Source organism: Vitis riparia, chromosome 19 (genome assembly GCF_004353265.1).
Source record: "Vitis riparia cultivar Riparia Gloire de Montpellier isolate 1030 chromosome 19, EGFV_Vit.rip_1.0, whole genome shotgun sequence".
NCBI lineage: Eukaryota > Viridiplantae > Streptophyta > Magnoliopsida > Vitales > Vitaceae > Vitis > Vitis riparia.
This window is the reverse complement of record NC_048449.1, coordinates 18,988,079-19,003,605: the sequence shown is the minus strand read 5'-3', so window position 1 is coordinate 19,003,605 and position 15,527 is coordinate 18,988,079. Positions and strand designations below refer to the sequence as shown.

Genomic DNA, 15,527 nt, shown 5'->3' with positions numbered 1-15,527 from the left:
TAGGATTAAGATTTTAGGTGGTGTATGATGAAGAAGGCAGGAGAGCATTATAACTCTTATCTGATTTTTTTTTTTTTTAAAAGGAAAAAATAGAAGGGCGTGGAAAAAGATTAGAAGGATGGGTTTAACATTTCCTTTAGAAAGGAAAAAAAGAAAATGAAAACTAAAGATATTGATTGAAAGAGGTGAAAGGGACAGTGAAGAGTGAGGACAGGAGCATCATGTGGGCTTGTCCTCATTCAAATTGTCTGGTTTGGGTGCCAACTCCATCCAACCCCACAATAAATTCCAAAAACCAATCACTTGCGATGACTACATCAGCAGGTTGGCAGTAGTTGGTTAGCCCACATCAACATTACCCTTGCCATAACTATTCCTCTTCCTCTTCATCTTCCTCTTCCCCTTCTTGTATATAAGTGCCTCCTCATACCAAAAATACTAGTTGACTTGAGATCCCATACATACATAAACAATCCCTTTACTTTTGTTTTTTATTTATATATAACAACCCCACAATTGGGCAATTGCCATTTCTCTCTCTCAACTCAAAATGAGCATTATTGAGATGGTTGAGTCAAGGTTGCCACCAGGTTTCAGGTTCCATCCAAAAGATGAAGAGCTTATATGTGATTACCTGATGAAGAAGGTCACTTCCTCTGAATCTTCTCTGTTCATTGAAGTTGATCTCAACAAGTGTGAGCCTTGGGATATTCCTGGTGAGTCCACCCTCCATATCCACTATCTTGATCATCTTCATCTTCATCCTCATCTTCTATATATTTACTGATTCTGCATATTTTCATGCTCATCATATATATTTCTATTGCTTTTGCAAAAAATAATAGTTATCAGAAAGATGGAACAAAAAACAAGTGGGTGTAAAGCTTTTTTTTTCCTTTTTCTTCTTTCTTTTGGTGTGCATCTCTATCTAGATGTTGTACATGGTGTCCAAATTGTTGAAAATTCAGGTATTTTTCATCTTGAAGCTGTATGTTGAAATATTTTTGTTTTGTTGCATGGAAAAAGCTTCCACTCACATATCTTTGTCAGAAAATGAGAGAAAATAATAATGAAAGGGAAAGGGTAAAAGAAAAAAGAAAAAAAAGAGAGAGAGAGAGAACATATATTCAAGTTTCACCCAATAAAAATTTTCTTCATTTCTTTAATTTCATTTTTTCCTTTTTGAAAAAAAAAATCAAAAGTTTTAAAGTTTATATAGCTCTTGCCTCTAGTGGATTATGAATTATTTTTCAAATAATACATGTTACACCATATAATATAGCAATTAATTATGATGATCCTTCAAATAGCCTCGCTTTACTTCGGTTTTTTTCCCTTTTTATCGTAGGTTTTCAATTACTAAAATTTCTTAATTATAAAAACAGAAATCTCTTTGTGTATGATATGCATAAGAATGCAGCTCTCATCATGTTTGTCTTTATTGTTAAATAATTTTCCAGAAATAATTTTTTCAATTTTTTTAAATCATTTATTTTAGAAAATATATCTCTCTAGCTATTATTTTCATTTCTTTGTTTTAAAGACAAAGAACAGTCTTGAAATCATTTTTTATTTATTTATTTATCCCATGCCAATCTAGTACTATTTTTAGGGTTTGAAGCTTCAATTTCCTTTTTATTCCTCCATATTTTTATATGGCTTCAAAATCAGGAAAGAAAATTTAAATGTGCATTTTGATTAGATGAAACAAATATTTCAAGGAAGACCCAGTACACTGATAGATACCTCATATGCATCCCTTCCTTTTTGAAGAAACGGACAGTTTTGGCAGTTTGAAATAATTCAAAGGCAAAGAGGTGGTGAGAGTGATATTGAGATAACAATTCAGACCCAAAATTCATATATGCTCTAGATTTTATATGTCTACCACACACCTGTACTTCACTTACATCTCATGTTTCGATGGATTATCCTTCACGTATGTTTCACTTTCATTATTAATTTCATGCACAAATGAAAACACTACAAACTCTCTCTCTCTCTCTCTCTCTCTCTCTCTCTCTCTCTTTTTCTTTTGGGCCACTTTGACACTCTCCTAACTTTATGAGGAATTTTCTACACTTTTATAATAACCCCATAAATGGTAAGGATCTTATATTAATTTCTTAACTTTGGGGTTTATTCTTGCTTCTGTTAGCTAGCATGATTGATATTTATGGTTCTGAGTGAGCCTCCAAAGTATTAAAGAAGTAAAAAAAATTAAAGTTCTCTTATTTGATTTGTTATAAAAGAAAAATAAAATACACTACAATAAAAATTATTTCAAAAAATTATATTTTTAGACTTTTTATTCTCAAAGTTGAATTACTTTTGAAGATATAGTAGTAAAATTATTAAGTGGTATTTGTTTTTTTATTCAATTAAAATGAACTTATTGATATCAATCAACATAATTTAACTGAATTTATCGATAAAAAATTCACTTTAATTATATTGATTGTATCAATAAGTTACTTCTAGTTGAAAAATAAATATCACGTTTAAAATAAATATTTCGACTTTTTTTATTAAGTTAAAAAACAAACACTAAGTTTTAAACTTATTTTTTGTTTTTCCTTTTTTTTTTTTTTTTACTTTCCATGATATAAATGAATACTAATCATAAATTATTTTAATCACTTTAAGAACTATTAAAGTGCTAGAAAATATTAAGAAAAGGAAAAATTGTAAAGAGAAAATAATATTTTTTTTATATATATATTTGATAACATGTGAAAAATATATATTAAAAAAACATACATAGAAAAAAAATGTTTAAAAAAAAAAAAAGAATTCTTCTTCATTTTGATCCTTCAAAAATAGGAAAAGTGTGAAAACTTTCCATGCAAAATCAAATAAAAGAAAAAATTTATAAGTTTTTTTTTCCTTTTTCCTTTTTAATCCTTCCATTTTGGATTTAAATTTGGTGGTTTATCATTAGCTAGTCAACTTTCATATTTTGGAAGGATAATGAAATGTCATTTTTTTCTAAAAGTTATCTTTCTTCTATTCATATGACCAAGAGCTCCAATAATTCCCGCACTATTTATTGACATCTTGGCCTGCAAACAGTGAGCCGCCCTTGAATCCTTACTTGTAGCTTTCACTATCATGTATGACTCATCAATATTGACATTTCATGATTCCTCTTTTTCTTTAAATTATATTTTATTATTTTTATATTTTAATTTTTTTTGTATATTACTTATAGAATAATCCACATACAAACGAGTTCCTTACTCAAGAAACAAGTTTAATTATATATATATAAAAAAAAAAAAAAAAAATTGCTTCCAAAGTTGATGTTTCAATTTCTTGGAACCCCACTTTTTTAAACATTGCAAGCAACATATTTTGACTTTAGAAAAATTAATTTGTCATTTTTTGAGTTACAAAATTTTCAAAAAAAAAAAATGCATCCCCATTCTACATATTCCTTATATTATTCTTTTTATTTTTAAATTATTGATTTATGGATTGATATTAACTTGATGATGGTTGATGTGTATGTGGGTGGGGCAGAGATGGCATGTGTTGGGGGCAAAGATTGGTATTTCTACAACCAGAGAGATAGGAAATATGCAACAGGACTTAGAACAAATAGGGCAACACTATCTGGATATTGGAAGGCGACAGGCAAGGACAGGCCGATCCTTAGCAAGGGCACCCTTGTTGGCATGAGGAAGACCTTGGTCTTCTACCAAGGTAGGGCACCCAAAGGCAAAAAGACTGACTGGGTCATGCATGAGTTTCGCCTCCAAGGCCCTCTCACCCCACCTGCCATTCCTTCTCTCAAGGTACCTCTTCTCTCTATTTATCCCTGTTCTCCAAAAATATTGATGAACTAATTTGTATAGGCATTACTTATACATAATATTATTATATATAGGAGTTGTAGAAGATAGAAATTCAATCACTAAAGTTACGAGATTATTTAAGTCACAAGTTGGTTTAATAGGCAGTGGAAAAAGTGGACAAAGAGTTGTATATACTCTCATCAGTTTGAAATTAAACCAACTGACGGAGACTTTCAATAACAAGGACAACTTGTGTCCTTTGTGGCGAATTTCCTGAATTTTCGCCTCAACTATGGGCCTGAATTCTAGGTTCCCAAACAACTTGCAATTAAGAATTAAAAATAGAAAATTACCCAAAGCTTGTCCCCTTCAAGAATCATTGCTTTTAGCTTTTATTTAGTCTTTGGCATATATGCTTGCTCATCTAATTTGAATAGGACCCATCAGCTATGTGAGAATCCACTTCAAAATTATAGTGAATAATTATACATATTGGGCTGCTTCTTTTTACCTTATTCATCCTCCAAGTTCTTAATCAATTTCTAGTACTGATCTAGCAATCTGTCTGAATAACTTAAGTGCTTAATTATTATATTGATCCAACATGTGCTAGTCAATTTTAAGGCTTAATTTTTTTAAGGGTTGGTTAGTTTTCACTCTTTTCTTTATTATCTTGTGTATTATTCCATGATTCTGTGACATTAAGTAATTCTATCATATATACTCCAAACTTTATAAATCAAACTCAAGAACAAAGTATTGTGACTATTTATAAATTTAGAAGTAATTTATTCATACATCTTACAATTTTAAGCATTATCCTTTTCCTTTTTCAAAAGTTCACTAATGGAATTTTTTTTTCCACTCTCAACTTTGATGTAACCTGCAGGAAGATTGGGTTCTATGTAGAGTGTTCAACAAAAGTAGATCAGAAGCAGCAGGCAAGGCAATAACAAGCAACATGGGGAATGGGTACTATGACAACATGAACATGGGCTCTTCAACTCTTCCACCACTAGTGGATTCTTACATCAATTTTGATCAAACTGAAATCAAACTCAATGAATATGAGCAAGTGCCCTGCTTCTCCGATATGTGCTCCCCAAACCCATCAAACCTAGTGTTCCCACACATCACCCATATGGAGCCACACTTGCTCACTAAAACTATTGCACCCATATTTGGAGGAATGCCAGACTTGGGTACTTTCTCTTGTGATAAAATGGAAATAAAGACTGTGTTGAACCAGCTCTCCAATGTGGAAGAGTCACCAAGCTTTGGGGAAGGGAGTTCATCAGAGAGCTACTTGTCTGAAGTGGCTCTGCCCCATATTTGGAACCCTTATTGTTAGTACTGTTCCTGTAAAGGAGTTGTATGAAATATTTTATTCATGAGAAGGGTTTCTTCTCTTGTTAGAATTGTACATATATGTGTCTTTGTTTCCCCTCTTGAGTCTTGACAACTCCTTTAAAAGGGAATGTGTAATTTGAGTCTTGATTATAGATTACTCTTAGAGCTCTTGAAGTTGGGTAATATATTATCCCTCCATCCTCTCATGGAGCTTTTGAGCATTTTTCTCGTTGCATCATTAAATCTACTTTTTAAATATGCATGCAATTTGAAGGTTTTTCCTTTGAATTTGTATAAATTCTATTACTATTTTTTAATTAAGCAAATATTAAAATGATTAAATGAGAATAAAAGTTGGCTAAATCCTTAAATTCCTGAGATTAACACTAATGCATTTACTAAAGTTAAAAAAGTTCCTTGTGCTTTTATACACTTTCATACTTGTACATGCATTATTGATTGTTTTTTCTTTCTTGTTTGAGAGGTTATGTATTGGTATTGGGTTATGCTGTTCCATGAAATGGTATAGCTTTTAAAACACTCAAATGACAGCTTCATGCATGTCACCTTTTTGGCATTGCTCCTAGCCTTAACAAAAATAAATTGACATTATTATTTTAATATTTACATTGGACAGATTATCAATGCCAAAATATAAATTTGGCATATTCTTCTAACATTGGACCTCACAAATACTCTTATAGACGCTACCATTTCAAAATTCTTAATAAGACAAATGTGAAATCTCTTAAGTTGGATTTTTCTTTGCATTGTCTTAAACCTCTTAAGCCCTAGGTCACTTAGGTTTCTATAAGAAAGGGAGAACAACAAGAATTTATCTAAATAATAAATTAAAAAAATGAAAAGCTTTTTTCTTTGTTCATCTTCTTCCTTTTATTCTCTTGGCTATCATTCATGTTGGTAGAGAAAAATAAAGTTGTTCCAATTTTTCTTCCTTCTGTCTTTTGATTATATGGAAATATTTGGTAAATTTCTGGAAGTGAAAAATCCCGAAAGTTCAAATTTGAACCTAATGTCAACCTAAAAATGTTATATATGTTATCATAAAATGGATAAGTTTCCTTTTTGTTTAACATGTTGAAAAAATAAATGAATTTTAAAAGTATTTTTCGCAATTGTTTTTAATAACAGCTTTGTTGAGAACTTATTCTAAAATTAATAGGATATTAGATATATCAACCTATAGTAATCACCTTAAAAGGCGGTTGAATAGGGTAATAGTCTCTTTTTGAAAATTTAAATTATATGGATGTAAGAGACAATTATATGCAAATATATAATAAATACAATGAAAAGTAATTGCATATAAAGTAAAAAAATTAAGGAAGAGAGAAAACGAACATAAGATTTACAGTGGTTCAACTCAATTATGGATTCCATTCACTCTCACCCACCTTAATCCTAAGCTTGAGGTTCCATTAATCCAAGGTTCCAAACCAAGCCTTTAAACTTTAAAATTGGATTGGTCAGCTCCAATGGGCACTTACAAATACATCAAGAGATACCTCACTCTTAAACACCCAAGTGATACCCCACACTTAGTAAACACTAAGTAATATCTCATGCTTAGATTTTCCTCAAGTAATACCCCACACTTGATTTTCCGTTACAAAGGTTTACAAGAAATAACAAAAAATATTTTCATAAAATCCTAGTACAAAATTTAGACTTAAATAATACAAAATAAACTAGAATTCACTAATGATATGCAAGTTTTAAAACAAAGTGCACTCAAATCATTCCCTTAAGGCTCAAATGATGTTCATAAAAGATTTAAAACTCCTACACTTGAAAACAAAGAAGTTTGGAGTCTTTTTATAGGATTTTGGAGGACAAACTAGCCGTTAGGCATAGTTTAGAGCCATCCAATCGAGCATCGGTTTCACCATTTCACTAGTTGCTAGCATTTAATGCTTATGACAAGTGATCTTTGGGGTTTAGGGCTTCGACTGAGCCTCAATTGGTTGAGGCTTAACCTCAACCAATTGAATACATGCTATTTGAAGAGAGAGCATTTACAAATGCACCTCAACCATTTGAGCTAACCAGCTCAACTGGTTCTTCCCTACCTTAATTAGTTGCATTGTAAGGTGCATAAAAAACCTCAATTTAAGGCTTGGAACCTCTTGTAACTTGTATTTGACTTTTTAAAATTTTTTAAAGCAAGTTTAGAAAGCATTTGACATAAGGTTTTAATTGAAAACATGAAATCATCCAAATTTAAAATATTTTAAAATAATTTAGCTCTTGGATGATTTTAGGTGCATGAATAAAAAATAAGATACATGATCTTAGTGCACCAACAACCTTACAAAGAGATCCTAAGGAGCTTTAGGTCTTAAAGCACTTCTCTTTGAGGTCTTCATCTTCATCTTAAATTTCCTTTTACTTGTTTTGTCTTTATAATTGCCACTTTGAAAATATTCTTGCCTAAAACATACTTAAGATAAAACATTTATTCCAAACCTTTTTTGTTATCATCAAAACCAAGATTAACCAAACCTTGGTTTCACACAAATGCTTTTTAAGAAATTATTTTAATTGTTTTCACAGAAGATCCATTAGGAATTGGGTGCATTAGGAATTCTACGAAAGATCCAAATCATAAATTCCTTACAAGTAGAGGAGTTATTTACAATTGGTTCATAAACTTAAGCAATCCATTTGACTTTGTAGTGCACTACCTTCTAATTGAAGGGATGACTTATCTTAGTCATTAAGATGGGTTTTTCATAAATTCCTTGTGCTTTTATACACTTTCATACTTGTACATGCATTATTGATTGTTTTTTCTTTGTTGTTTAAGAGGTTGTGTATTGGTATGGGTTATGTTGCTCCATGAAATGGTATAGCTTTTAAAACACTCAAATGACAACTTCATGCATGTCACCTTTTTGGCATTTCTCCTAGCATTAACAAAAATAAATTGACATTATTATTTTAATATTTACATTGGGCAGAGATTATCAATGCCAAAATATAAATTTGGCATATTCTTCTAACATTGGCCCTCACAAATATTCTTATAAATGCTACCATTTCAAATTTCTCAATAAGACAAATGTGAAATCTCTTAAGTTGGATTTTTCTTTGCATTGTCTTAAACCTCTTAAGCCCTAGGTCACTTAGGTTTCTGTAAGAAGGTGAGAACAACAAGAATTTATCTAAATAATAAATAACTAAAAATGAAAAGTTTTTTTCTTTGTTCATCTTCTTCTTTTTATTCTCTTGGCTACCATTCATGTTGGTGGAGTAAAATAAAGTTCTTCCAATTTTTCTTCCTTCTTTCTTTTGATTATATAGAAATATTTGGTTAATTTTTGGAAGTGAAAGTCCCGCAAGTTCAAATTTGAACCTAATATCAACCTAAAGACGTTATATATGTTATCATAAAATGGATAGGTTTTCTTTTTGTTTAATATGTTGAAAAAATAAATAAATTTTAAAAGTATTTTTCGCAATTGTTTTTAATAATAGCTTTGTTGAGAACTTATTCTAAAATTATTAGGATATTAGATATATCAACCTATAGTAATCGCCTTAAAAGGTGGGTGAATAGGGTGATGGGTTCTTTTTGAAAATTTAAATTATATGGATGTAAGAGACAACTGTATGCAAATATATAATAAATACAATGAAAAGTAATTGCATATAAAGTAAAGAGATTAAGGAAGATAGAAAACAAACAAAAGATTTATAGTGGTTCAACTCAATTATGGATTATGTTCACTTTCATCCACCTTAATCCTAAGCTTGAGGTTCCATTAATTCAAGGTTCCAAACCAAGTCTTTAAACTTTAAAATTGGATTGGTAGGCTCCAATGGGCATACCTCACTCTTAAACACCCAAGTGATACCCCACACTTAGTAAACACTAAGTAATATCTCATACTTAGATTTTCCTCAAGTGATACCCCGCACTTGATCTTCCGTTACAAAGGTTTACAAGAAATAACAAAAAATATTTTCACAAAATCCTATTACAAAATTTAGACATAAATAATACAAAATAAACTAGAGTTGAGTGTAGCACTAATGATATGAAAGTTTTAAAACAAAGTGCACTCAAATCACTCCTTTAAGGGTTAAATGATGTTCATAAAAGATTTAGAACTCCTACACTTGAAAACAAAGAAGTTTAGAGCCTTTTTTATAGGAGTTTGGAGGCCAAACTAGCCATAAGGCATAGTTTAGAGTCATCCAATCAAGCATCGATTTCACGATTTCACTAGTCATTAGCATTTAATGCTTCTGACAAGTGATCTTTGGGGTTTAGAGCTTCAAATGAGCCTCAATTGGTTAAGGCTTAACCTCAACCAGTTGAATACATGCTATTTGAAGAGAGAGCATTTGCAAATGCACCTCAATCATTTGAGCTAACCAGCTCAACCGATTCCTCCCTACCTCAACCAGTTGCACTGTAAGGTGCATAAAAGACCTCGATTTAAGGCTTGGAATCTCTTGTAACTTGTCTTCGACTTTTTAAAACAAGTTTAGAAAGCATTTGATATAAGGTTTTAATCGAAACATGAAATCATCCAAATATAAAAGATTTTAAAACAATTTAGCTCTTGGATGATTTAGGTGCATGAATAAAAAATAAGATACATGATCCTAGAACACCAACAACCTTACAAAGAGATCCTAAGGAGCTTTAGGTCTTAAAAGCACTTCTTTTTTAGGTCTTCATCTTCTTATTAAATTTCACTTCTCTTTGAGGTCTTCATCTTCTTCTTAAATTTCGTTTAACTTGTTTTGTCTTTGTAATTACCACTTTGAAAATATTCTTGCTTAAAACACACTTAAGATAAAACATTTATTCCAAACCTTGTTTTGTTATCATCAAAACAAATATCAACCAAACCTCGATTTCACACAAATGCTCTTTGAGAAATTATTTTAATTGTTTTCACAGAAGATCCATTAGGAATTGGGTGCATTAGGAATTCTATGGAAGATCCAAATCATAAATTCCTTACAAATAGATGATTTATCTACAATTGGTTCATGGACTTAAGCAATCCATTTGACTTTGTAGTGCACTACCTCCTAATTGAAGGGATTACTTATCTTGGTCATTGAGATGGGTTTTTCATGATAAATTCACTAGTATGTATGATTACACATTAGACATGACCTACATATGATGAGTCATGACATTGGCTATCATGTAGTTATGATCTCACCAAGCTACTATATTGTATAGGTTTTGAACCTTGAGAGGATACTAAGTTGGTGTTAAGGTCTTTAGTGACTTTGACCTACAAATGGGATCCTAAGGTGGTCATATATTATTCCTTATGGAATGAATCACTGGGGATGGAGACTGATGACAATATGTACACTTAAGATAGAGACCATGATATTTCATGAATTTAAGACAGTATATCCCCTTGGGTGATCCTAAAGATATGTGATCAAGAAATCTATGATTGTAACAATTCTTTAATTGGAATTTGACAAATGTTCTTTGAGAGATAGAATATGTTAATTGATCAAATAATAGGAAAATTTAAGACTTAAAGATTGTAGATGTAATCTTAAGTCGATAACATCCAGCTTGTTAAATTATTAATATCGATTTATGGGGAGCCTATTTATAGTACGTGGATAGTAGGTCATAGACCTAAAGTTAGTATTTTGTTATAATTTCATAGAATATTAGAATGTAGCTGACTATTTATAATGGGATATTGAGTAAACTTGATAATTGGATTCTGAATGAGCCAATATTTGCCTATGGCACATTTATTGAAGGGTATTTAAATTCTTTATTCACATGTATGCATAAAGGCATTTTGGTAAATACACAAGGTTGCACAAGAATTTGTGAATGGTCTCTTTAAATTGGACTAATTGATTAATTAAAGCTTAATATAGATAATTAATCAATTAGGACCCAAATGAGTTGGATTAAGTAACCAAACCCAAGATGGGTTTAAGTCACTTAAACCCACATGAAGTCTATATAAACCCTTCTTAGGGGTTAGGGTTTTCATTCAGTCTTCTTATTCACGCTAGAGAGAAGAGAATCCTAGCCACCGCCACTTTGTGAGACTTCTAGGTGTTAGAAACAAAGGAAAAAAGAAGGATTGGGTGGAAGAACTCTCAATTTACAAGATCCATGTTTACCTTTCAACTATTGGAAACGATATAGGAACATCCAAATCTTAGGTAAAGTACTTTGAACCTCTAGATCTAAGTTACTAATATGATTTTTCTTCGGCTTGTTAAATTTAGAGAGCCTTAGGAAAAGTTTTGCATGCACCTAATGGTTCAAGGATGGGAATGGAGATATTCAAGTGTTCCCAACAATGGGTAATAAGGAGCTAGTTCTTTGTAGCTCCACGTTTAATATATTAGTGGTTATGGGTTGATATTTCCTAATGTGTAATAGATTGTTTTCTTACTTCTAGCTTAAGAGTCATTTGTAACTTTGTCTATATATGGGCTTCAAGTGAATGGAAGTATGGTACTAAGAAAAGTTTTTTTATCCTAGATTTTTATTATTTTTTGCTCTATTTTTCTTCTTTGCTCTAATTTATATAATTTATAATTTACAGTAAGGGTATTAAAGCCTAGTTAAAAATAGGCCTTTGTGAGATAAGAAAAGTGATAACTTTCTTTCTCTTTCACCTTGTTTTTATTTTGTTTTGTTTTTGTTTTTGTTTTTCTATTCTTTTTTTTTTTTTTTTTTTTGCAACAACAATAACAACAATGATCAATGGTGTCAAACAAGTTTGTACAACCAAATATTCCTCACTTCAATGGTCACTATCACCATTGGAGCATGCTAATGTAGAACCAATGTTTTAAAAATTGGACTGGTTCGACCAATTAGATTGTTGGCCAGACCTTAACCTAATTCAGTTCACTTAATTAGGTCAAAATAAAGTTGAACTATCATTGAACTAGTCCACCTAATGATCCAACCGCTAAATCAGTGGACCGACTTAGTCGATTCATCAATTAAAACACTTCTTTTTTTCCATAACCCACATCATAGGCCCAATTGAAACAATCTTTAGTTTTCCAAAACTCACACTATGAGCCCAACATACATGGACATAATCACACCTTCAAAATGAGTTAACTAATGTTCTCATTAATGCCATTTTACAATTTGCCTTCGTAGCTTTGGCTAATTAAATTTCTGATGTGGGATTCACTATTTTTAAGGGCAAAAAGCCATCTAGTAGATGGGGTTGAAGTTGAGTCTTTGGTGAGAAAAAACATAATGCACCAAGTCAACATTCATTAATTAAAAACCATTTAAAATATATACATATATATATATATATTAAAAAAACTTTAAAATAGATATAAATAATTATGATTTATCAATATATTATAGATAATAAATATCAAACTAATGTGAATAAAAAACTAATAATTTTCAAATAATAAAAATATAATTATTAAAATTTAAACAACTTTAAATAAGAAAATCTTATTTTACCTTAATAATTGAAATTTAAATAAATTTAATAAGATTTAATAAAATTAGAAATACTAATAATTTAATAAAACTTCATGTTATGCTTATCATAATTTAGGCTATTAGTAGTAATAATAAAGTGATGAAATGTATTTAAAGTTTTAATTATTTATATTTTTTTCAATTTTTTTATAATTATTTTTAATTTTAATAATATATAAATTATATGTTTATGACATCACTGATTCGATTGTGGTTCAACCACCAATCGGACCATTGAACTGTGAATGGATAACTTCTCCAATACTTGAAAACATTGTGGAGACTTCTTGAGGTCCAAAGGGTATTGACAAGTGATTGATTCTTAGGTAGAAAAACCAACATATGTGACGAATATGCAAATCACAAAGATGAAAGGACTAAAGCTAAAGGATTTAAAGGCAAATAACTACCTTTTTCCAAGAAATTGATCATTCTATCCTAGAAATAATTGTCAACAAAGACACTTTCAAGGCAGTCATCACTCAACTACTTATAGACTAAAGTCAACAGACAAATCTAGTGTTAAGTGTTTCCGATGTCACAAGTATGGTCATTATCAGTCATAATGTTGAACTAATTTATTTAAAGGATGTATTGAAAAATCTAATTTTGTAGAAAATGGAGAAGAAATATCTTTGTTAATAGCTTGTCATGTTAATGAGGAAACCCACAAGAATTTGTGGTATTTAAACATAGGCTACAATGACCATATGTGTGGAAACAAGTCTTCATTCTCTAATTTAGATGAATCTTTTCATGGCACTTAAACAATTCTAAAGTCTTTGTTATAGGAAAAGGAAAGGAAACAATCCAAACCAAAGAAAATTTTATTTAGAATATCTCTAATGTTTTGTTTGTTCTAGATTTGAAAATGAACCTGATAACCATTGGTCAACTTCAAGAAAAATGATATGAAATCTCTATCAAAGATGGAATATGCAGAATTCAAACGTGCTTCATTTCACATGAGATTTTAGGAGCATCCCTACAGAGTGCGATTTGAGTTTGGTTGGATTCTTGGTTTGTGGTATGGTGGTTTAACCTAAAAACTTTTATTAAATATTATTTATAAAAGAAAAAAATTATAGATCTTGTTGTTAGGAGATAAATATGTTCATATTAGTGTTTTCTTCATGTCATTTGGGTATATGACTATAAACACCTGAGCTTGAACAGCCATAGCCACAAACACTTAAGCTTAAATAGCCACAAGCACTACTACCTAAGCTTGAACAGCCGCAAACACCCTCTGTTGAACCTACTATGACCATGAACAAAGGTTCAACTATAGGGGGGAACTTGCAACTGCAATCTCCTTAGACAATCGTTTATTCAAGATGGAAGAATACTCAAAAAGTGGAACACTTGATAGATCTCTTGCAAAACCATGAATGTAGCTTATATCAGGTACTCAAACTTTTAACCCACATGTTACTTTTGAAGGTGATTATCTTAATGTTCCTATAGCTCTTAGGAAAGGAACCCGATCTTGTACTCAACATCTAATCTCTAAGTTTGTGGCCTACAGTCACTTGTCATCATCTGTTCAAGTTCTTGTAACTAATTTGGTAGTAATGGAAGTTTTGTTAATACTAGAATAGAAAAATGTAGTAAGAGAAGAAATGTTAGCTCTAAAGAAGAATAGAACTTGGGATGTTGTGGAAATGTCGATGGAAAGATCTTTTATTGGTTAGAAGTGAGTTTTTACCATTAAAGATAAGTCAGATGGATCTATTAAGCACTATAAAGTGAGATTAGTGGTGAAAGGTTTTTCTCAAACCTATGGAGTTGATTATCAGATGACGCTTGCACTGGTAGCAAAGCTAAACATTGTTTGAGTACTCTTTTCTTTGGTAGCAAATTTGGACTGGAAACTCTAGCAACTTATGTAAAAAAATGCATTCTTAAATGGTGAGTTGGAGGAAGAAGTCCATACGGAAGTACCACTAGGATTTGATAAGGCTAGAATTCATGGAAATGTCTGCAAGTTCAGAAAATCTCTTTATGGTTTGAAACAATCTCCATAGGCTTGATTTGGTAGATTCACGAAGGTTATTCATCAGCAAAGGTACCAACAAGCTCAATTTGATCACACTATATTCTATAGACATAAAAAAATGTGAGATTATGATTCTCATAATATATGTTGGTGATGTGATTTTAATTGGTGATGATGTTATAGAGATGGAAAGACTAAAAAATACTTTTGTAACAAAATTTGAGATTAAAGATCTAAGCCCATTAAGATATTTTCCTAGTATGGAAGTAGCAAGAAATAAAAACATCATTTTAGTCTCTTAAAGAAAGTACGTGCTAGACCTCTTGGAAGAAATAGGGATGTTAGGGTGTAATCCTCTAAATACACCCATAAATCTTAATTTGAAACTAGGAGAACAATCTAAATTTACACTAATTGATAAAGGTCAATACTAATGTTTAGTATGAAAGTTTATCTATTTTTCCCATACTAGACCTAATATTACCTTTGTAGTTAGTGTCATGAGCTAGTATATGCATTCTTCTAATGAAGAACAAATGGAAGTGGTGTGTCAAATTTTGAGATACCTTAAAGGGACTTTAGGATGAAGCTTATTTTGTAAGAAAAGTGAATAGGTGAGTATTGAGGCTTTTATAGATTCAGATTAGGCAAGATCAGTGAAAGATAGTGTATTGGATAAAGGTTTTCGAACACATAACTCAAGTAAGCCAACAAAATGAATAATGATCTCATTTCCTCACGAAACCAAGGAGTCGTATTCATTAGAAAATGAGAGTTCAAGTCCACACTCATCACAATGAGGAATTTTTTTCTATTACCAGGCACATCTCCTAAAGAGATCCACATGTCGAGGGCTAGTAAAACTATAAATACTTTAAAT

The 15,527-nt window shown here is 30.9% G+C and overlaps 1 protein-coding gene across 1 annotated transcript; it reads left to right on the top strand.

Moving 5' to 3' along the window:
* The first annotated feature begins 404 nt into the window (after positions 1-404).
* Positions 405-5,332, top strand: LOC117908599 (NAC domain-containing protein 21/22-like). The gene is made up of 3 exons (XM_034822251.1): positions 405-716; positions 3,523-3,797; positions 4,687-5,332. Exons 1-3 carry the CDS (start codon positions 551-553, stop codon positions 5,146-5,148), a joined length of 903 nt encoding a protein of 300 aa, XP_034678142.1. The 5' UTR covers positions 405-550; the 3' UTR covers positions 5,149-5,332.
* Positions 5,333-15,527: the final 10,195 nt, after the last annotated feature.

Bases quoted from the DNA above. Each gene is read 5' to 3' on its own strand.
- LOC117908599 (XM_034822251.1), top strand. From the start codon at position 551: ATGAGCATTATTGAGATGGTTGAGTCAAGGTTGCCACCAGGTTTCAGG. The intron at 717-3,522 runs GTGAGTCCACCC...TGGGTGGGGCAG, and splicing joins TGAGCCTTGGGATATTCCTG to AGATGGCATGTGTTGGGGGC. The intron at 3,798-4,686 runs GTACCTCTTCTC...TGTAACCTGCAG, and splicing joins CTGCCATTCCTTCTCTCAAG to GAAGATTGGGTTCTATGTAG.